Below are 23,267 nucleotides of genomic sequence, written 5' to 3'. Positions count from 1 at the left end.
GTGGAGAGAAATCCCCCACCACTAACTGCAAACTGGCATTCAGATCTGCCTCCATTTTGTTAGCAACGCCCCCAGCTTCCGACGATCCAATCCCGAAGGATGAAATCAAGTCCCGCCCTCTCATTTCAGATGCCGTTTCACTCGGATATACTTCACAGTAGAGAAGAAAAGACAATCGCAACTTCCGTTTCATGCCGACTTTAATATATATTATTTATATGTAATGTAATATATTTATATATATTTAAAATATTTTTTTTGCATTTATGATTCTTTCTTTTTTGCCAATGAAAATTGAAGGTAGCTCCGGCCGGACAGAGCATCACAATATGGTGAGGGGCGTAATTTTTCAAGAGCATCTGATCATCTTGCTGCTGTTTCAACAGATGAACTGAATAGTAGGATTGTGTGTAAGTCACTGTATTTGTTGTGTAAGTAAACCGTTACATTGTCACTAAACTGTCAGCACAAAACCCCACTCGATGTGTGTGTGTGTGCAGACGGCCACACGGTCATTGTGTGCTTCTAGAGGCCTCTATAAAGCAGCATCCTGCTCGTAACACCCCGGGGTGCTGCTGTGTCCAGCCCTCTTTGTTCACATCAGCTCTGCTCCTAACGTCTGTCAGCGAGCGCCGGAGATGTGACGTCTGGAGAGTTAAAGCTTCTGTACATCTCTGCATGCCAGTTTGATGCATCACTAGGGGCGCTCAAATGAAGTTTGCTAATGAACATGAGCCCGAGTCAATGAGAAAAATAAGGTTTGCCAAGACAAACTGTGATATATGTTTGACAAAGTCTAGTCTGAATGTTTTAAAACTGCTTAAAGTCTTTAGAAGGTGAATTAGGCTTCATGTAGAGATACATAGTAGTGATTGTTGGTTGGACATTTTGGTCTCGGGTGAATTTGTTTGCATGATAAAGCCAACATTAAAGATGAATCTTTAGGAGATCAAACATCTCCTGAACTTCAAAGTCAAGTTTCATCTCAAGTATTACTTGGTTATTTCTGTTTAAGACTTTGACTGAATTGAAGTCTGTGCTATTTCAATATAATTGAGATACTATTATAGCTTTGTTTGAATTAGATTTTTTAATATATATATTTACATTTTTATAATTCTAGTAACAAGTTCCGCACTTTTCTTGTGTTTTTGTCATTTTTATGAGTTTTTTTTATATTTCTATGTACATAGTTTTTTAAATAGCTCTATATAGTTTTTTTTTGTACTTTTTATTATATTTTTTAAATTTCTTTATAGTTTGTCATTTTTATTCGTTTTAGTTTTTTTTAAATATCTAGGTTTTTTATTATTTTTTTTAATACGTTTATATAGTTTTTAATATTTTAATGAGGTTTTTAATATATACTTTTTTAAATATAATTTTAGTAAAAGGTTTAGTACTTTTAGTCATTTTTATTAGTTTTTGATGTCTGTATAGTTTTTGTCATTTTTATTAGTTTTTTTTTTATATCTTTATACAGTTTTTAAATGTCTATAGTTTTTGTTAATATTATTAATGAAATTTTTAAATATACATTTATATTTGTAGTAAAATGTTTATTACTTTCTCGTTTCTGTCATTTTTATTAGTTTTTAATATCTCTATATCATTTTTTTTCTTGTACTTTTTATTTGTTTTTCAATGTCTGGACAGGTTTTTTTTTTTATATTATTTTTAAAAAATGTCTATAATTTTAAGCAAGAAATATTGCTTGAAATATGTATGTTTTTTTGTTTGTTTGTTGTTTATTTCCCTTAATATTTAGTTTCAATTTTAAGTAATAAAAATATTTTTATGGATTTATTCAACGATTAAAAACCCTGCATTCATAGTACACTGAAAAAAAATGGTAATCTAAAAATAATAAATGTGGTTTTAAAGTCAAAAATATTTAAAATCACTTAAGCAACCAATATACAGTGGGTACGGAAAGTATTCAGACCCCCTTCAAAAAATTAACTTAAATGATTTTAGCAAATGGCTGCAATACAACAAAGAGTGAAAAATTGAAGGGGGTCTGAATACTTTCCGTACCCACTGTACATAAATGTATAGCAACAAAACAGGCCTTTTTCAGTAGTTCAATTGAAGCTTATGTGAAATTAGTCTTAGCACGGTCAAATGTTATTGGCAAACCAGGTCACGGTGGTCGACCAAAGATGACTTTTGGTATCATTTGGATTGAGTTTGATTCTACAGTAAATAAAGGGATTTCTGTGGGCGTCTGACCGGCGTTTGACAGTGATAATCTCTCTAAGTCAATACCAGGCTGCAGCAGTTGACCTCTCGCTATTCTTTAGGATTGCGGCCATTGTTTTTTACAGTAGGATAACAGCACTTTATTGTTCTTTATGGCCGTTCCTTTGTTAGGCCTGTGTTCTGATAACGGCCATTGACAGGTCATTAAAGTCCCAGAACAGCCTCACTTTTATGATAAGGAGTGGACACAACTGAGGTCTATCTGCAACAATTGCTGCTAAGGGTCATAAATAGCAGCCAAACTCAGGGCCATCGCACCAGACCAGCCCCCCAAGGCATGCTGGGATATCTAGAGCCAATACACACAGCGTGACTCCAAGATCCAGAGCGCTTTGAGAAAATCACAAATTTGAGAGGATCATTGAATCACCATACTTGTATATCATAATGTTTATTTTGTATCCCAACACTCATTCAAATATCTAGGCCTACATTTGAGATTGTATATCAAATTCCCATCCATTTGGATTACACAGTTTTAACATAAACTGATAAACTAAATGTGATGCATATTTGTCAGTCATACAGAAATGAAACTCGCCAGATTTTTTGTAGTATTGCTAATAAACTGAATGTGTTTTAAACACACAATGTATATATTTATTATCAATAAATCCAATTTGTTTCATTCTCATGAATTTTAACCCATTGAAAACTGCTTGTTCCACAGCTAGACATAAATTAACCAATTGTCATACTTTTTAACTGAATAGATTTAATTCTTTACACAATTTTATTCTAAATTATTTATTTTGAGTGCCGAAATCTGACCTGTTTCATTTACGTGTGACTAAACAAATATGCATCACGTTATGTTTAATAGTTTGTTTATGTTAAAACAAAATGTGTGTAATATGTGTAATCCAAATGTTTTTTTTATCCAGTCTATATTGGCTTTTTGGTTGAATTTATGTAATAATAATAATAATAATTTATGCATTTAGCAGACGCTTATCCAAAGCGACTTACAGTGCATTCAGGCTATACATATTTTACCAGTATGTGTGTTCCCTGGGAATCGAACCCACAACCTTTTGCGCTGCTAACGCAATGCTCTACCACTGAGCCACAGGAGCACATATGTCAATTCTGAATGACATGCCATTTCAAAACAAATGTCTAAATATTAGTATTTATGAAAAAATGTACAAATAATTTCTGAATAAGTATTTATGACTAATTTCTGCCGTTTTTTTTTTTTAGTTGCTTTCTTTAATGTTTTTTAGTCTATATTGGCTTTTTGGACATTTTTAGTGGGAAAAATTTCAGAAAAAAAGAACTATATATTATTTATGAAGTATTTATGAATAATTTTCCCCGGACAAACTCATTTTCTCACTCAGTATTTTTTGTCTTGTTTTCTGTTACAAATATCTAAGATTTTAAATCAAGATGCATTTACTTGGGATTAGGGTTGCAAAGGGGTGGAACATTTCCGGTAAATTTCTGGAAACTTTCAAAAAATCCCTGTGATATTCCCAAAAATCCTGGTCAGAGTTTCCAAAATTTTTGGAATGTTTCCGAAATTTCCTGGAAATTTTCCACGCCTTTGCAACCCTACTTGGGATGCAAGATGGCATAAGAAATCTTGTTTTTATTGGTTTGTTAATGTTAAAACAAAATGTATAGGTGTAATCCACCACCCCCCCCCTCCAGTCTATATTGATTTATTGGTTGATTTTATGGCAGTTCTGAGTGAAAAACGTAATTTCCGACAAATAATTAAATATTAAATCATTTTTACTGGTCAAAGTAATTTTCTCACTCAGCGTTTTTATTGTTTTCTATTACAAATATCTAACATCTTAAGGCCTAAATGTTTTAAAGGTACATCAAAGTCCAAAAGGCCATGCAAGTATTTCAATATCCCTGCTTTAATGGCAGAATTATATGTCGATATGTACTCGTTTAATGGTCTACTACAGGAAAACGTGTACTACTACAGTCTACTACAGGAAATGGTCTACTACAGGAAATTGTCTACTACAGGAAAATGTGTACTACTACAGTCTACTACAGGAAATGGTATACTACATGAAAACGTGTACAGTCTACTACAGGAAAATGTGTACTACTACGGTCTACTACAAGAAATGGTCTACTACAGGAAAATGTGTACTACTACAGTCTACTACAAGAAATGGTCTACTACAGGAAAACGTGTACAGTCTACTACAGGAAAATGTGTACTACTACAGTCTACTACAAGAAATGGTCTACTACAGGAAAACGTGTACAGTCTACTACAGGAAAATGTGTACTACTACAGTCTACTACAATAAATGGTCTACTACAGGAAAATGTCGTCCATGTGATAATTAGCCCACATTAAGTGTCTGAATTTAGGACGCTGTCAGATATGGGTCAATCCTTTGGGGCCCGAGTCCTACAAGCGCCCTGGAGATCGTGTTAAAGCGGGATGTGAGCGTAGCATTGGCCGCTAAGTGTGAGTGTGTCCGGACACGCCGGGTCAAAGCGGCCTTTCTGTTTTACAGCCCGAGAGCTTGGAGCCAGGTGTGAGGTGCTGTTTGAATCACTGTGACCATGAGATTTACGACCCCTCTTGTGCTCAGAAAGGATCCCGGGTCAGGGGTGTGTGACTTGTCCTGTTTTATATTCCACAGGAATCCTTGTTCAACCCTGAACTGTGAAAGAAGCGTGATGGATTGGTCTATTTTCAGGGTCGTCCTGAAAACCAGGATAGATAGAGTTCTCATGTGAAGGGCTCTTCTCTAGGGTTTTGGGAAACCTTTGGTATTTTTGGCTCAGGAGTTTGTATAAATGACTTCATTCACATCCGTCAGTGACCTGGGATTCGACTCACTAAAGCTCATTTATCAGTCGCTTTCTTGCTCAATATTGCTTAAAGTGCCACACAACAAAATAGGTATTTTTAGCAGATCCCCCAGTCTTTATTACATTTTTGGTTGAATTTATGGCAATTCTGAGTGAAAAAAAAAGCAGTTTTAGAACAAATGCATAAATATTACAGTATTTATGAACCATTTCACTTGAAAAGGTGACTTTTTCACTCAGTATTTTTGTCTCTTTAGGACAAATATCTAATTTACTTGAGATGCAAGATAACACGAGAAGTCTTGTTTTCTGAGAAATTGATCAAAGTTATCAAAAAAATATCTACCAATGGGGTCAGAAAAATAAACAATTCAAAAGTGAAAACACATTTGTTTTTCTGAATCCAATGACCTTAACCAAACTTAATTTCGATAAATTTCTCCGAAAATGAGACTTGTGTCATTTTGCATCTCAGGTAAAGGTATGTAGAAAATGTAGATATTTGTACTGAAAAACAAGACAAATATACACTATTTGAGGTGAATATATTGCTTAGTTTACTAACACTGAAGATCAAAATGAACCAAAACTGTGTTATTTGAGGCCTGCATGAAAGACAATGTGGTTAAGTGACTTTTTACAGTTTCTGAAGCTGTGAATTTGAATAGAGAACCAAACATGTTAGCTTTTTCAGAGTACCTCTGAAAACTAACAACAAAATAAATATTTTTAGTAGATAATTATAGTCATTTTTTCCAGTCTATATTAACTTTTTGGTTGAATTTATGGCAATTCTGAGTGAAAAATACCATTTTAGAACAAATGCATAAATATTACACTATCTAGGAACCATTTCACTGGAAAAAGTGACGTTTTTTTACTCAGTATTTTTGTATTTCTAGTACAAATATCTAAGATCTAAAATCAAGATGCATTTACTTGAGATGGAAAATAACACAAGTCTTGTATTCTGAGATACTAATCAAAGTTATCAAGCATATCTTTCAATGAGGTCAGAAAAATAAACAATTCAAAAGTGAAAACAAGTATGTTTTTCTGACTCCAATTACCCTAATTTTGATAATTTTCTCATAAAATAAGACTTAGGTCATTTTGCATATCAAGTAAATGTATATCAAGAAACTTTGGATATTTTTACTGAAAAACAAGACAAAACTTTTTGAGGTGAATGTATTGCTTAGTTTACACTTTAGTTTAACACTGGAGATATATAATGAACCAAAACTATGTTGCAATGGTTATTTGTGACCCTGGACCACAAAACCAGCCATAAGGATCAATTTTGTGAAATTGAGATTTATACATCATCTGAAAGCTGAATAAATAATAATTGATGTATGGTTTGTTAGGATAGGACAATATTTGGCCGAGATACAACTATTTGAATATCTGGAATCTGAGGGTGCAACAAAATCTAAATATTGAGAAAATCATCTTTAAAGTTGTCCAAATGAAGTTCTTAGCAATGCATATTACTTACCAAAAATTAAGTTTTGATATATTTACGGTAGAAAATTTACAAAATATCTTCATAGAACATGATCTTTACTTAATATCCTAATGATTTTCTGGCATAAAATAAAAATGACCCATACAATGTATTTTTGGCTATTGCTAAAAATATACCCGTGCTACTTATGACTGCTTTTGTGCTCCAGGGTCACATTTGAGACCTGCATGAAAGACAATGTGGTTGAAGTGACTTTTTCCGGTTTCTCAAGCTGTGAATTTGTATAGAGAACCAAAAATGTAGCTGTTAGCTTCTTCAAAGTACCTCTGAAAGCCAATTATCATCCATTTTGACCCCAAAGTAGTTCCTTTTCCATCTACAGTCTGACACTGTGGAATTGAAATGCCGTTTTTTAGTACGTGACGCAACGTTTTCACGATGCATGAAAAGCCTCTTAGTAAGTCAGAGGGTTTGTTTATCTTTCGGCGAGCCGCTAATACGAGGGGGTAGGAATTCCCTCTTCCTCTTTTGTTTCTCTAACACAAAGGACTGTGCTTTGGACCGGCTCCTGCTGTGTTTGCACCTCTGTGGCCTTGAACGCAACAATGGCGTTGTCCTCCAAAAAACCTCCATGAGCACCATCCCATTACCAGCCCTTTTATTCAAGCCAGCAGTCGTAAAAAGCTTAGTGAGCATTCGGGATCTGTTATAGGCATCCTATATTGGTAGGTTAGATTTGGTTTTGGGGAAAAAAGACAATTAAGATGGATTTAAGCCACAGTTGTTGCCCTGTTTGGTTCGACGATGGGAGCCAACATCATTGGCCAATTAACCAAGCTGTTGAATCCGACACTTTTTGAAAACCCCAAGGGAAGTTTCCATTTCATGAGCGCAAAGTTGTTGGTTTGTACCTCTCACCGTTTCAGGTAACAACACAGACCACCCTGGGTAGAAGAATCCAGTTTCATAACTTCCTCAAGCATCCCTCATTCAGGAAACCAAGGCCTCGTCCTCGTTGTTTGTTTAAACAAGAGGAAGGTCTTCACCTTTAGCACATTCCACAGGAAATTAAGGCAGAATGAGCTAAACTGTCTCTCTAGGCAGGACCCTGAGGTTTTTTGGGGTCAGTACTTGGGCAGCTGACTGTACGGTGCTCATAAAGCGAGAATTAATTTCCATTCTGTAGGGAGTTTGGTTGCAGTCATCATCATTTTCCAGCTGTGTTCATTCAAAGAACTCCTGTTTGGCAACTGTTGAATGGTGTGGACTTCAGAACTAGCCTCCCAAAAAGTGTATTTCCCCAAATGGTGCACATACTAACATCAAAACATTGGTATGGAAGTGGATTGGCTCTGATAGGGATGGCCTTTTTGATTTGCATGATAAACGCTCTGTAAGGTACCATGTGGAGTCTTTCAGGTGTTGTGGTCTGGACCCGATGACATCTTTGTTGTCTTGAGAAGTGAAAGAGTGACGTTTGACTGAAACTGTATGTTCTAATGCATAAAGGGCCACTGCAGCTAAATTCAGTTTATGAACACTTATCCGTGATTTGTCACTTGTTTTTGCTTAAAGTGCCTAATGACAAAATAAAATGGACATATTTTTAGTAGACACTGAGAGAAATAGGGTTTTTTGCTGTCTATATTGGCTTTTTTGGTATTTTTATTTTTTTGATTAAAATGATTTAATGATTAAAACAAGAAAAAAAATCTGTCAGTGGGGTCATAAAAATAAACTTAGTTCAAAGTGAAAACAGGTTTATTTTCGGACACCACTAGCAAATATTTTATTCTGTTTTAACAATAAATTCACATAACTGTATGGAAGCCCGTTATCGCCACTGAATACAAAATAAAAAAGGTATATGCAACTTTTTATCTCACAATTCTGACTTTTTTTCTCAGAATTGCATGATATAAACTCACAATTGCGAGTTATAAAGTCAGAATTGTGAGATATAAAGTCACAATTGCGAGATAAAAACTCACAATTCTTACTTTTATTGATAATATTGACATTTGCATGTATAAGAAAGAACATGAGTGATTTGTTGGGTGTTTTCACACTTAAGAAGAAGAAAAAAAAAGAGTTGCTCAAGAAACCTGAGGAAGGGGTGTGTGAAACTGACCACTGCTGTTCTGTGTTTGAAGTGAAGGGGGTTTGGTTTAGAGGGTCCGGGGCCCACGCTGAGGGCTGAGCTTGAGTTGTTGGGGGAGTGGCTCCACAGGACTGCAGTAAATGGAAGAGCCATCTGCTGGAGTTGCTCTCCAAACACTCTACTGTACACGTCCTGCATTAAAATTACGAGACGACGTCTGCTTTGGATTTAAATGGGATGAGGCTCAAACTGAGAACATGTAGTCAAGGAACCACGGGACTTTTGGCGAACACTGTTTAATTTGGAAAGCATTGAATAGGTTGAAGACGTTGCTGAGTGAGAAGGTAAGGTCCTTGTTGGGTTTATGCTTTGTATGTCACATTGAAAGCCTTTCCTACAGGGGTTTAGGAGTGAATAATTTAACCTATATTTTGCTGTGTCACGTCCTACTTCTAGTTATATTTGGAAGCTTTTGTAAACTTCTCAGATCTAGGTCTAACTGTAGGTGCAACTCAGCCTCCGCATGGGTCTGTTGAAAAGAAAAAGGTGTCAGAGAGGTGCGTTGTGGGTAAATATCAGACGCTTCTAGTCATCTGGCTCCAGCGGGTCAGAACGCAGGTGGTCTTCAGTCTGTTGGGACAAGCCTCGAAACCATTTGGTCCTGGAATAACACTCGAGTTCTTTAAAGTTTGGCCAAAAGTTTGGGAGGATCACCCATGATCCAACATAAATGAGTCAACGCTGCCATCCTTCCTGTTTCCAACATCTAGTATTCTCTGATGCACTTTCAGTAAAACATCCACTGGGATTTTTGTCCCATTTTTAGATTTCTTTTTGTATGATTAGAGCATTTTAATGGGAAATATGTTCATAAATATGTTTGTCAGATAGCAGTTGTATGTCTTTTGGGGGGTAAAAACTAGTAATTGTGACCCTGGAGCACAAAAGCAGTCTTAAGTCGCTGGGGTATATTTGTAACAATAGCCAACAATACATTGTATGGGTCAAAACTATAGATTTTTCTTTAATGCCAAAAATCATTAGGATATTAAGTAAAGATCATGTTCCATGAAGATATTTGTAAATTTCCTAATGTAAATATATCAAAACTTAATTTTTGATTAGTAATATGCATTGCTAAGAACTTCATTTGAACAACTTTAAAGATGATTTTCTCAATATTTAGATTTTTTTGCACCCTCAGATTCCAGATTTTCAAATAGTTGTATCTCAGCCAAATATTGTCCTATCCTAACAAACCATACATCAATGGAAAGCTTGTTTATTCAGCTTCCAGATGATGTATACATCTCAATTTAAAAAAATTGACCCTTGTGACTGGTTTTGTGCTCCAGGGTCACATATGAGGGTTTTAGTTCTAGCTTAAGTTTTAGTTTGCTGTAGTTTTGGACTTGTTTGTTTGAGAAGATGCAAAGATGCTTTTGTATTCAAGTGTTTTTGGAAGTGACATGTCATAACAAACGTCTGTATTTGTTGGATTGAAGTTTTATTACTGGCACAAAAGTTTTGTCCACATTTGTGGAGCGCAGGAATCGCTCACATCATCTGCCAGTTCTGCTGTTCTTAACATTAAACACATAGACATAATTCCAGCACTGGCTCAGATCTGGACCGGGCCAAATCAAACAGGACTAATGGAGCGGCATCGGTGTCAAACGGGCGGCAGTATGAATGTTTCCACATTTACTGGGCCTAATGAAGGCTTGTTTTTACACACACACGCCATTCATAATCATCTCATTAACCACATCATTTGTAATGCACATATAATGAGTGTCATTCTGACTAATTTAGAAAAATGGGATAGTTGTGTCAGATTATGGTCTCATTTACTGTCTCTAAAAACTCGATTCTGTTGGCCTAACTAATACTATGCTTACAGTAATCGAACCTGGTCTAACACATGCTACTTCTGTGAGAATTGCAACTTAACAGTTGTTCTAAAGTTGTGGAAATGGGCCATTCAAGATGTAATTTGTTGGGTCTTGACCTAGTATCCTCAGAACACACATGCAAATGATTCTGTCAGAGCATTCATTTGCATTGTGTTGAACAGTCGTATGATTTTCATTAGACTTGTGAAGTAATGCATAATTTAAAGTAAAAAATAAAGGTGCTTAAAATGCATTTGTTCCCTAGAAGTCAGAGGGTTCTTTGCTATGCTGAGGGTCCATTACCATATGAGTGGCTGGCAGTTACCACCATGTGATCACCCGGGGCCCATCCCCTCCCCAGGGAACTCACCCTCCACCCATCTACTCCCTATTGAGGGCCATTCAGGCCTCCCGTGGGTGGATCTAACAGATATGCATCTCAGACCTCCAAAGTCATGTTAACAAGCAGCTCTACAAGAGAGAAGGCTGTTAAATACTCGGGGCTGGAGGGCTTTTTCAGGGCGAGCGGCGCAGACAGGAACTGCCTTGGTTTCCCCGAGGTCCCTGCAATTCACTCAGAACCGCTCAATCGTAAAATAGCTGTTTATTTTCGATGAAACATTACTGCGGTTTCTCTTCACTCCGGTTGTTGATTAGATCAGGAGGCTCAGGAAGTGATGCTGATGGCATCTAAGACAGAAATTAGCATATTTAAGGAGACTGTTTAGCAGAATGGGTGTTGCCTTTTTGATCTCCTTTCCTCTATCAGTGACTTCCTCTGAAGAAAATATCATGTCCTAGTGGATTTTGTACCACCGGAAGGAAGACTTGTAACATGGCAGGGAATATATCTCTTGTGCTAAAATTGCATAACCAGGTTAATGTTCGAGGAGTCTCTTACAAGAACCTTTATCTGGCCATGTAAAGGTTATTCTGAGAAGAATCTGGGGTATTTAAAAGCCCAAAATGAAGTCAAAATTGCGTAACAAGCACTTCACTTTGTAGTGGTTTTGTCAGGGTGTCTGTATGATTTCAACAGAATTCAACTGAAGTGAATTTCAGACCTGAACCGAAAACCATGTTGGGTCGTTTCAGTTATCCCCCATCATGAGGGGTCTGGCACGCTTGCATTTGCTCCGAAAACTCAAATGTGAATTTGCACAGATAAAACAGTGCAATACGCTTACCCAGCATTAATGCATAGTTGAGCCTTCTGATAATGTGTGTTTTTGTGAAACTTTAGAAAATTTTACTATGGTGAATCAGTTTTGAGGGATTTTGCTGATGCATTACTCTTTCTACTTCTGATCTGGTTGGATAGTCATAACATGGAAGATGAATTATTTTAAGTGTGCGTGCAGTAAGTTTTTGAATAATTAAGCCCGTTTTAGATATTTTCCACAATGTGGCATTAGTTTCATTAAAAGTAAGCACATTTTCCCTTTTCCTAATTCTCAGTGTCTTACAACCTTACCAAATAAATAAGATCTACTCATTCTCATTGGTGTGAAATATGATTTGACTAGATTTTGTTAGATTCACCCTTTCAGTGTTGATGCTCGTATCTGGATTTATCTTCTCAAACCAGTCCAAATTGCTGTACACGAGGAACTAACACCTGTCAGCGTGTTCGGTCCATCCATCTCACCTGTTTTAATTCCAAAAGCAGCTGCTCCAGAGATCAAAGCGTCAGATGATGCGTCACTCAGCAGGACGTGATGCGGTGTGGCAGGTTCTAAAACACCGTCCTCCAAAACAGCACAGGGGCTTGAAGAAAGACATGGTTTCCAAGCATTACCATATGGCTTTGTTGTGCTTTGTGTCCTGAATGGACTTCAAAGGAGTGACAGGGAAGAACGATCTTGTCTTGAGAAATTTCAGTCTGAAAGAGTTCTGAAGTAAACTGTTGTTGGGAAAAGTCATATATGGCATGCATTAGTGCTCAACTTAACCAGAAGAGAGTCCCAGTAGAAGGACATGGGAAATACCAGAAAGCTTCCATGGTGATGATGAGTCAGGAAAATGCATTAAAGTAAATAGACTGTAAAAGAGTTAGGATGGTTGAAGTTTAAAGGGAATGTCCGACCACATCACGGCAAAACTCGGCACAATAGCAGTAACAATAAAACTGCCATCGTTTTATGAGCAGAATCTATTTAACAGGCCTCCACCCCAGGCTGGAAGTCACCAAATGTTTTAGGATGCTGCTTTATTCCATTTGCGTTTCTGTCCTCATCCCAATACAATGCATCTTACGAGGCGTTTTATCATGTGGTTTTGTGATCCGTGACACACTGTTCCCTCTTTAGGAGGTCTTTCTGATGAATTCCGGCGGGTTCCACGGCGCCATCAGGCCGCTGGACATGGAGCCGAAGGTCAACAAGCTCGCGTTCGGCTTCCAGCGGAGCTCCACCTCGGATGACGACTCTGGCTGCGCCTTGGAGGAATACGCTTGGGTGCCGCCGGGACTTCGACCAGAGCAGGTAAAACGATCTTGAAGGGTTTATCACAGTCTAGAACTCACTGGAATCTTGCCTCCACAACATTTGTGACGTCTGAATGCGCACGGGCTAATTTTGAGCTACAGGCAAAAAAAGTGAAAAATTACGAATTTCAGGTTTTCACAAAAATAGTTAATTAAGCCCTCGTCTAGAGATCCCAATGCTCCAAATAATCAAACATCTAAAAGTATCTTTATTTGTACGTTTTCTGAGAGGAGTACCTTTTCTCCGCTCGCTTCTCTTCCGAAGTGCGCGACATCGCGATAAATATACACAGAATTACAGTATTTAAGTATTCACGCAAACATAATCAGTTATGTCTTAAGTGAACGTTTGGGGAACTGTTGGGGAAAAACATCTGATGTGTAACATTATATTAGATCCGTGCATTACAATAGGCATTAATATATAGGCCGTCTGTCTCATAAATGTTAATCTAACAATAAAAGAAAAGAGGGAATCACTGGCTGTTCTTGATTTAACTGCTTTTGTATTTAGTTTTAATAATCAATTTATTTGTAATGAACACAAGGGATTTTTACATTTGTTTCTTACTTGAATGCTTTTGTTTAAATGTAAAATGAAAAAGGTAATGCATTATTTTTCTTATATTTGTTCTACAGTTTTTTTTTAATCTGTTCTTATTTATAACAACAAAGATAAAATAAAAAATAGCTATGTTGTGATTATTAACATAGTAATTATTATCAAGAAAAGAACTGTAGGAAAAGATGCAACGTTGCTAGGTGATTTTGCTTTGGAACCTTCAGAAAACTTGAACTCGATTTTTCTCAAAATTGACTTTGCTGACTCCATCGATCTTCAAACAGCTGTAGCTCAGTCATTTTACGTCCGATTCCAACAAATCATACATAATTTTGAAGGTCTTTCAAATGGAGAATGTGAAACTAAAAATTACTCGTTTTTGAAAATTTGCTCATTTTGCCAGCACAGGTCGCATTTAACAGAGAACTTACCTCAATGCACATTTGGGTTAGAAAATAGTTAAGAGGCAAAATGGCAACCTCTTTAGAAAAATTAAGTCATTTGACATTGTTCGAGGGGGAAAAACTGCAGTCCAATAAAAGCCGCGTCACAAAATGCAAAGTAGTCACATGTCTTCAGTGTCAGGGAAGGACTCTGCTCAGTGTTGACTGAATAGTAACATGCAGTTCAAGATGTGATGTGTAAGTTGTTATACAATAAATGCACCAGATGTGATCTTTATTAAAAAATTCCAAACTGTTGGTGATTCATTTTGTCAGCAGAGCTAGTCATAGTCACTAAGATTTAGAGGACCTGACTGCATTTTTGCAGACACAGCTAAACACTGTGAAGGAAGCACCACACAGGCATTTGGGAACAGGAAATGCTGCTTTTTATTTACAAACTACTTCATGGAAAATCTGCAAGTCATTATCTCAAGCTGCCAGACAAAAGGGCTTGAAACGATGAGGAAAAGCGGCTCGCTAACAGCCAAGCTCGCAGCCACAACTTTTTTTCCTGGCGCTGGCTGCAAAGGCGGTCCTCTCGTGGTTGGAGGCGCGTTGATTCCAGCCGGTGTCCCACGCTTCCCCCGGCTGCCCTCGAGAGCACCCCTGAATAAAATCTGAAGTGACGGGTGAGGGAAAAGGTCTAAAGCAATTTGGAGACCCCTAAAATCCCAGTGCAGCTTTTGTGTTAAATGCAAGAATCAACTTTAATGCCTTTATAGCAGCCGTTCTGTGAATTGCCATGCATATTATAGGTGATCATTGTGGGGAAGAACACAAACACTCAGGAATAGTGTTGTTCAAGGGCCTAAGGCTCAGTAGCAGAGGTAATATGAGGGTGATTTATGGTGCCACTGATCAACAGGTCTAAATGGCATTCCAGTAGACTGACTCGACACTCTTTATGCAGGAAAAGACAAGCTCAGTCCAGCTATTTATCTGGGGGCTGTTACGACTAGCGCTCATAAAGGGATCCCACTCACAAGGCATAGGTCACAGTGTCAAAGAAGCACAATAGAGTACAGTAAAAAGCCAAAACTGGTGTCTCAAGTCTCAAGGGTCAACTTAGTCCTCAGGGTTTTGTTGACAGATACACAGGAATGACAGGCCAAAAAAATCAGACTGGTACACCTGAAACACCTTCCATGACCCACAACAAAAACACACACTTTCTGATCAGTTCACTTATGATAGATACACTTTTTTTTTTAAAGAAGTCTCTTCTGCTCACCAAGCCTGCATTTATTTGATCCAGAGTACAGCAAAAACAGTACAATTTTGAAATATTTTTACCATTTAAAATAACTGTTTTCTATTTGAATATATTTTAAAATGTAATTTATTCCTGTGATTTCAAACCCGAATTTTCAGCAGCATTACTCCAGTCTTCAGTGTCACATGATCTTCAGAAATCATTCTAATATGCTGATTTGCTGCTCAAGAAACAGCTTTGAAATCACAATAATAAATTACATTTTAAAATATATCCAAATAGAAAACTATAGAAAACCAAATAGTTCTTTTAGTCTAACAGTAACTTTTGACTGGTAGTGTAGGTGTATCCTAAGCTAGTTCATTGTTGGTAACTTCCTTTTGGACTTTGTACATACTCTGACTGACCCGATCTGTCTCCATCTCACCTCCAGGTCCAGCTGTACTTCTCCTGCTTACCTGAGGACAAAGTGCCTTATGTAAACAGCCCTGGGGAGAAATACCGCATAAAACAGCTCCTGTACCAGCTCCCTCCTCATGACAATGAGGTGAGTTTATAGAAACAAAGGAAAGCAGGAGCTTCATCAGCAGCCATGAAATCCCCTATCGTTTCCCCAGCATCGCTGCAGTCCAAAATGCCCACGCATCACATTTCAAAACCCCCTCAAATAGCTTTTTAGCTGCAACGTGGTGTGGGTGTTTTTAGCTTCATGCGTTTAGAGCTTCACCACATCCCCTGCCATCACAGAAAGTAGCTTTGTCACTTCATATCTCTGTGGGTGCGTGTACAATGAGACTTTTGAGTGGAAGATTGTATGATGCTGCTTGGGGAGATTCGATCTGACATGTGGCATCGACATTGCTGTGGGTCACATAACATGCAGTTTTATTGTTATCTGTAGCACTGTGGCATCACAGCTTGAACATGCATTGCTTGTGTTTTTAGGTGTGTTCCTTTTCCTTGTGTAAAATTAAACAAAAGCACTCACCAAAGTGACTAAGAGATGGTCTAAGCAAAAGTTTCTGGACATCCATCCTTCCCTCGGGTCATTTTGACCTGGAATTTTTGTATTTTTTTATTGAGTGTTCATCTGAGTGTTACAAGACTTTGTTACTTTTGTTCCACTTGAATTTGGAACACAAAAATAAATGGTAAATGAAATTAAATAAAATTAAAAATCACACACACACAAAAAAAAAAAGGATCAATACAAGCTTTCTGGTCAAAAAAAAAAAAGTCTAATTTTTGGGCTTGGGTCATTTTGACCCGTGAGGGAAAGATTTGTTACAAAATGCGAGAGAAGGATGAAGGTTAAGAGCTGCATTCAAGAATGCTTGGATTTCAGTGGGGATGAGCATTGAAGGTTTGCCAAACTGACACACTAGCCGGGTTTCCATCCAAAGTTGCAAATTTAACTTTAGCAAAACTGGAATATCGCATAAAACTTTTGCGAACAAGCATCGTTTCCGTCCAACAAGTCAAAGAGAACAAAATCGTCACTTCCTTATAAACTGGCACGATAAATCACTAAGAAAAGTAGGAGAATATAATAATTTTCATATATAGCGCCTCAGAGCGAGCAGACGAAACACAATGAATGCGTGTCCTGACATTTTATCCTACCCGTCAGATACGGACGTGGATGCTGCTGTTTGGGAACGCAGTCGTGTAAGACATTTCTGGGAGGCAATTATACAGAAATACTTTGATGACAGAGTTTGCTCGTGCATTTCCGAATGACCATAACAACATTTCAGATGCTGTGGAATGAGATCGGTCCGCTGGTTAGTCAGGTTTTGCCATCCCATAGCGCAAAGTCACATGACTTTTTTGATGCGCTTGGAGTAATTTATTTGCAAAATGCATTTCCATCTCCCATTATTCTTATCTTATATATAAGCCAGTTTTATTCGAAATTTGGCGTTTCCATCACTCGTTTCTCATGCGATACTTCAAAATGCTCATTAAAATAGGGTAATGGAAACATAGCTACTATTATGCAACGAATAGTTAAGAGAATTTTAACTTTTGCTGCAGTGCAGTCTGATTTGTTGGATCCAGCTGAGCTTTCAGAAAATGAATTCGGTGTATTCCCAGTCGATTTTCTAACTGACTGTCTCTCTCCACTCTCTCAAAACACATTTTATGCATTTGTATTTGTCCAACTCCATCAATACTTTCTCTAGTTCTCCATCAATGCTTTTTTCCTTGCTCAAAAAACCTGCATGTGGTCCACAAGGGCTTCTTTCTGAATAGTTTGACAGCAAACACGTTTTAAATGTCTCCCTCAGGTGCGATACTGCCAGTCTCTCAGCGAAGAAGAGAAGAAGGAGCTTCACATGTTTAGCGTGCAGAGAAAGAAAGAGGCCCTCGGGCGAGGAACTCTGAAACTGCTGCCAAGGACGATGCTTCATGCGGCGTGTGAACACGTAGGTGTTTGAACCAAGAGATTTGTGCTGAAGCAAATGACTGTTTGATGCTGATTGCTTAAACATTTTGCCTCTTCAGTGTGGAGAGAACATCAGTGGAGGGGAGATGGTGGTGTTTGCTTCACGGGCAGGACCTAGTCAGTGTTGGCACCCAGCGTGCTTCACATGTTCCACCTGCAATGAGCTCCTGGTTGATCTCATTTACTTCTACCAAGATGGGAAGGTCCATTGTGGACGGCATCATGCTGAATTGCTAAAGCCACGCTGTTCCTCTTGTGATGAGGTGAGTTTTATTTTTCAAAGGCCATGCTCATTGTTGTGCATGAAACAAGGCCCGTTATATTTATTTATTACCACACTTGAGTAAAAGTACCGATAAGTTACCAGAAAAAGACTTTGGTAGAACTTGAAGTCATCATTTAGAATATTACTTGACTACAAGTTTTAAAGTATGTGATAGCCTATATATTGTACTTAAGTATGAAAAGTATTTTTTTAAATATTAAACATACTTAAGTATTGAAAGTTAAAGTACAAGTAAATGCAAAATGGAAAAGGGGAAACTTTTTTTTTTTTTAATGTTCATAGCTGGTAGCAAGATTGTGTTCGGTTTTAACTCTTTCTTCCATTTTGTATCTTTGGGTAAGCGTAAGAGGCACTTCATCTAGTACTCAGTCTCTTTCATTCCAACATAAGAAAACATTTCTGGAATACGCACCTGAAGTGGCGTTTAGATGTATTTACATTGTTTAATGTAGCTCAGAGGGGGACATGGATGCATTTAACCTGCAGTTACAAATGCAAAAATAATAGTTTGTTTAAAATATAAACGTTGAATACTGATATTTGAAATTATTTAAAATATGAACAAATAGTTGAAATGTGAAATAAAAGCCACCAGTAGGTGGCAGCAAGTCACTGTTAATGAGTGAGTCATTGAGATTCAAATGATTCATTCAAATGGCTGATTCATTCGGGAACGAAGCATTTGACTGTGTTAATGAGCGAGTCACTGAATCATTCATTCAACCGATTTGTTCAAAAAGCTGATTAATGCAATAAGGAAACACCGTCCTGTGTGTTGCTCAGAGACGCAAAACATTGCTGTGATCTTTGTTTGGAACTTTGTTTGGTTGGTAAAACTGAGGCAATATTGTATCTAAAATGTAAGTCACTTAATGCTAGCTTTATTAATGCTATCTATGATATAACATTACTCGATAATGTCAGATTGCACATCGTTAAAACAACACTTAGCATATTATCGCAGAAGATATACTGTATATCGCACACCCCAGCCTCGACTTGAGTGGAAAATGAATCATCCGTGGTTGTGCGAGCACTTGTTTGCAAATGAGCAAAGGTGTTTTTAGGAGTCTAACTTGCCAGCGTCAGACCACTGATTCGTCAAACCTGCTTTCTTGCAGTCTCTGTTCTTCCGACTTTATTTTGTAGTAAGTAACGAATATGCTTAAACGTATACATTTGAATTAGGAAATGTAGTGGAGTAAAAGTGAAAAAATACAGAAATATAAAAACTCAAGTAAAGTACAGATTCTCCTAAAAAATACTTAAGTACTCTAACAAAGTGTTATTACTTTACGTTGCATCACTATATCGCAGACACCCCCACTCATTTGTTGCTGTCATTGTCCTTTCAGATTATTTTTGCGGATGAGTGCACGGAAGCAGAGGGTCGTCACTGGCATATGAAGCACTTTTTCTGCTTTGAATGCGAGACCATCCTGGGTGGTCAGCGGTACATCATGAAGGATGGTCGGCCCTACTGCTGCGGTTGCTTCGAGTCTCTGTACGCGGAGTACTGTGAGGCCTGCGGTGAACACATCGGTAAGCTCAAATGTCTCTCGGATGTCTTGACGTCATTTACCACAAACCACGTTCCGCTTTTGTTTTTGAGAAGCAGACCTATAACTCCTGTTTATTTTCTTCTAGGGGTGGACCATGCCCAAATGACATATGATGGCCTTCATTGGCATGCCACAGATGCTTGTTTTAGCTGTGCTCAGTGCAAGGGCTCCTTGCTTGGGTGTCCCTTTCTACCCAGACAAGGCAGGATCTACTGTTCCAAGGCCTGCAGCCTTGGGGAGGACACCCATGCCTCAGATTCCTCTGATTCAGCCTTCCAATCTGCAAGATCTCGGGAATCTCGGCGCAGCGTGAAGATGGGCAAAAGCAGTCGCTCTGCAGACCAGTGTCGACAGTCTCTTCTCTTTTCACCCGCAGGCAACTACAAGTTCCCCGGACTCTCAGGGAACGCTGACGACACCTTGTCCAACAAGCTGTCACAGCTCAGCTTTGCAGACAACCACTTCTGGAGGAACAGAGAGGAGCAGGAAGCACCCGACGACCATGAGGAATGGGCTGAGCACGAGGACTACATGACCCAGCTCCTCCTCAAGTTTGGTGAACATGGGATGTTCCAGCAGCCGGATGACGCCAGGCCGACTGACTTCTGGACGACCGACTCTGAGGTAAAAAAAAAGACAGAGTCAAGGATGCCAGGCAGTGGTGGGAATGGCAATCTGGCCAGTAAAAAATACAAGGCAGACATGTACTGGGCACAGTCCCAGGATGGACTAGGTGACTCTGCGTACGGAAGCCACCCTGGACCTGCAAGCAGCAGAAAGCTCCAGGAGCTCGATTTGGAGCATGGAGCCAGCTTTAAGCATGAAGATAAACAGTGGTATAATGACTCACTGGAGTGCATCACAGATGAACTGAAGCAAGCAGAGCAGAACATCAGAGACTCAATGGACTCCTTGGCACTCTCCAACATCACAGGTGAGACTAAAGGATCAATGTGCAATTGATATATTCTTGAGTGCAAACAGTGTTGGGGGTAACGCATTGCAAGTAACGCGAGTTACGTAATCAGATTACTTTTTTTAAGTAGCTAGTAAAGGATTACATTACTTTTAAATTAACAAGAAAAAATCTGAGTTACTTTTTCAAATAAGTAACGCAAGTTTTCCTATTTATTCACTGACACCTTTCCTTTCCCCATGTTGAGAGAAATTGGAAGTAAGTGCAGAGGCATTTTCTTCAGCCTGAGGCTTATTAATTTCACTCTTGGTGTGAAAGGGCCTTTACAGTCACCAAAAATATAACTTTTGGGTTTTCTGTTATTAAAAAATAAATAAGCAAGCCCAGCCCAGGTGACAAAAAGTAACATAATGCATTACCTTCCATAAAAAGTAACTAAGTAACGCAATTAGTTACTTTTTTATGGAGTAACGCAATATTGTAATGCATTACTTTTAAAAGTAACTTTCCCCAACACTGAGTGGAAACTGAAATATGAGAGGCAGTTGGGAGGGGTCAGAGAAATAGATGTAAATATAGTAAACGGTTTCAGAGTTTTGCATCTTTTGGTGGACTATTGAATTGAATGTATATTTTGCGCTGAACTTGCGTTTTTCTTTCAGGTGCTTCAGTTGATGGGGATATTAAAGACAAACCATTGCTCTACTCCTTACAAAAGTTCTCTGAGCTTGAACGCTGCGAGAACGCCAGCAACATGGGGACGCTGAATTCATCAGTGCTGCACAGGAGCACCAACTCCTTGAAGAGCCTCGCCTCGGAGCTCGAGCGTGTGGAGGTCGTTGAAGAGGAGGAACAGGAGCAAGTGGTTCCGCTCCCAGAGGAGAGGCCCAAACCACCTCACTTACCTGTCCTAAGAAGGTCCAAGTCCCAGTCCAAACCACAGCAGGTGAAGTTCTCAGATGATGTTGTGGATAACGGACGATATGACGACCTGGAGGTGCGGCAGCCTCCCATGAGCGAACGCACTCGGAGACGAGGGTACCACTTTGAAGACCAGCAGCGTCCTCATCATCACCACAGGAGAAGAAGGAGTCGTAAATCTCGTTCGGACAACGCACTTCACTTGGTGCCCAAAGAAAAGGACCGCCGGCAGCACGGGTCAGGTCCTAACTCTCACTACGGACAGCCTTCCTATGCCCACGCCAACTCGGAGTACGGTTTGCACAACCAGGCGGCGGAGAGGTTTTCACGTCTTTACGGGGATGAAGATGACTGGTGCTCTACCTGCTCCTCTTCATCATCTGAATCAGAGGAGGAAGGCTTTTTCTTGGGCCAGCCTATTCCACAACCAAGACAACCTCGGTACCAATATTACACTGATGAACTTCCTTTTGGCACAAGGACAAAGTCCAAACAGAAGAGAGGACGGAAGGGCAAAAACTGTATAATTTCATAGAATTGGGAAGGAAGTTTGAAACAGTTGATCTGCATCTTAATATGCCTTTCTTAAGCTGCCTTTCTCGAGCTGTTACTTTGAATTAGAATACAACTTGTTCCGCATGGCTGTCCAGGACATATTGCAGTGGTCTTGCCATGCAGTGACGTTGATGGCCAACGCAGTATCTAAACCAGGGGTGGGGAACGTTGATCCTGGAGGGCCACTGTCCTGCAGAGTTTAGCTCCAACCCTGAAAAAAAATACCTACCTGTATCCTGAAGACCTTGATTGTTTGATTAGGGTTGGAGCTAAACTCTGCAGGAACACAGGCCCTCCAGGATCAACGTTCCCCACCCCTGATCTAAACCATGCTTAACTGCTGCAATAATGCATGTTAGGTGATAAGTGACTATAGTCTTTGAAAGAACCAGAAGAATATAATATTTATGAAGCCACTTTTAGAGACTAAAGGAGAGAGTAATTTAACTTTGCAAAAACAAATGTGTATATATTGTAAAATGTTGAGTTAAAGCTAATATTTTTTATATCCCTGAGTTTCAAAAGATTTTTTTAAAAGGAAGAAGTACTAAAGAACAAAGGTTTGCAGCAACTCCACTTTTGTTAATCAGGGTTTTAAAAATAATTATGTAACATTGGTCAGCATTGTCACTCAAAGTGTATTAAAACATTGACTACAAAACATTATACGTTATGTATTATCCAAAGCTTGTTCGGGTGTCGTTTTATTGATGGATCATGCAGACATATCACTGTAATCTGTAAAATGCAAACTGGAACAATAAGGCTAATAATAAAAAATGAGATATATAAGTATATTATACCTGCACATTTTATGTTCTTACATCTACTAATCCATTGTGTGGTCGAGTCTGTTAATCTGGGATTTTATAGGCTGGGCACATGTAGACTGTCATCTTTAAATGCAGTATCACGTTTTTTAGTGTCTCATGCCATGAGCACAGCTTTTTAAGGCTTTCAAATCCCTATATGCACACTGAGCCTGTATATACAGGGTGACAAAGGTAAGCTAAACAACAACGGAAACACCAAACACTGTTTGAGTAAATGAATATACTTTATTTAATGATGAACATGTTGCATTCTTAGGTCTCCAGCAAAAATCCAACATCTTTGAGTATAGTTAATTGTAGCTACAGAATTAAAGGTAAACAATGAACTGTTAGTGTGGTTCTTGAAGTAAAAGTTTAACAAATGTGCTTAGGACAGCTGTGCTGAATAACATGACAAGATGTGCAAAAACTAAAACATTACTTCTAGATAGTGTGTTTATATTAGTTGAGTAAGCATGATGAAGCGCTTCATTATGGTTAGGTTTGGCCGGTTTGGTTCGGTTTGACCAATGCA

At 38.5% G+C, this 23,267-nt stretch overlaps 1 protein-coding gene across 2 annotated transcripts in view; it reads left to right on the top strand.

Annotated features, from left to right (window-relative positions):
* Positions 1–22,146, top strand: part of prickle1a (prickle homolog 1a) — a 37,858-nt gene extending 15,712 nt beyond the window's left edge. Inside the window, exons 1-8 of one of the 2 annotated variants that reach the window (XM_016494755.1) lie at positions 8,813–8,974; positions 12,835–13,008; positions 15,665–15,778; positions 17,523–17,660; positions 17,740–17,943; positions 19,322–19,508; positions 19,614–20,462; positions 21,107–22,146. In XM_016494755.1, coding sequence (XP_016350241.1) covers positions 12,847–13,008; positions 15,665–15,778; positions 17,523–17,660; positions 17,740–17,943; positions 19,322–19,508; positions 19,614–20,462; positions 21,107–21,900 — 2,448 coding nt within the window. In that variant the 5' untranslated portion in view covers positions 8,813–8,974; positions 12,835–12,846 and the 3' untranslated portion in view covers positions 21,901–22,146. Of the gene's footprint in view, positions 1–8,812; positions 8,975–12,834; positions 13,009–15,664; positions 15,779–17,522; positions 17,661–17,739; positions 17,944–19,321; positions 19,509–19,613; positions 20,463–21,106 lie in introns of those variants that run through there. The other variant, XM_016494753.1, reaches the window with a different exon arrangement.
* Positions 22,147–23,267: the final 1,121 nt, after the last annotated feature.

This window comes from Sinocyclocheilus anshuiensis, unplaced genomic scaffold, assembly GCF_001515605.1.
Source record: "Sinocyclocheilus anshuiensis isolate Anshui unplaced genomic scaffold, SAMN03320099.WGS_v1.1 scaffold923, whole genome shotgun sequence".
NCBI lineage: Eukaryota > Metazoa > Chordata > Actinopteri > Cypriniformes > Cyprinidae > Sinocyclocheilus > Sinocyclocheilus anshuiensis.
This window is presented reverse-complemented; position numbering and strand designations above follow the sequence as displayed.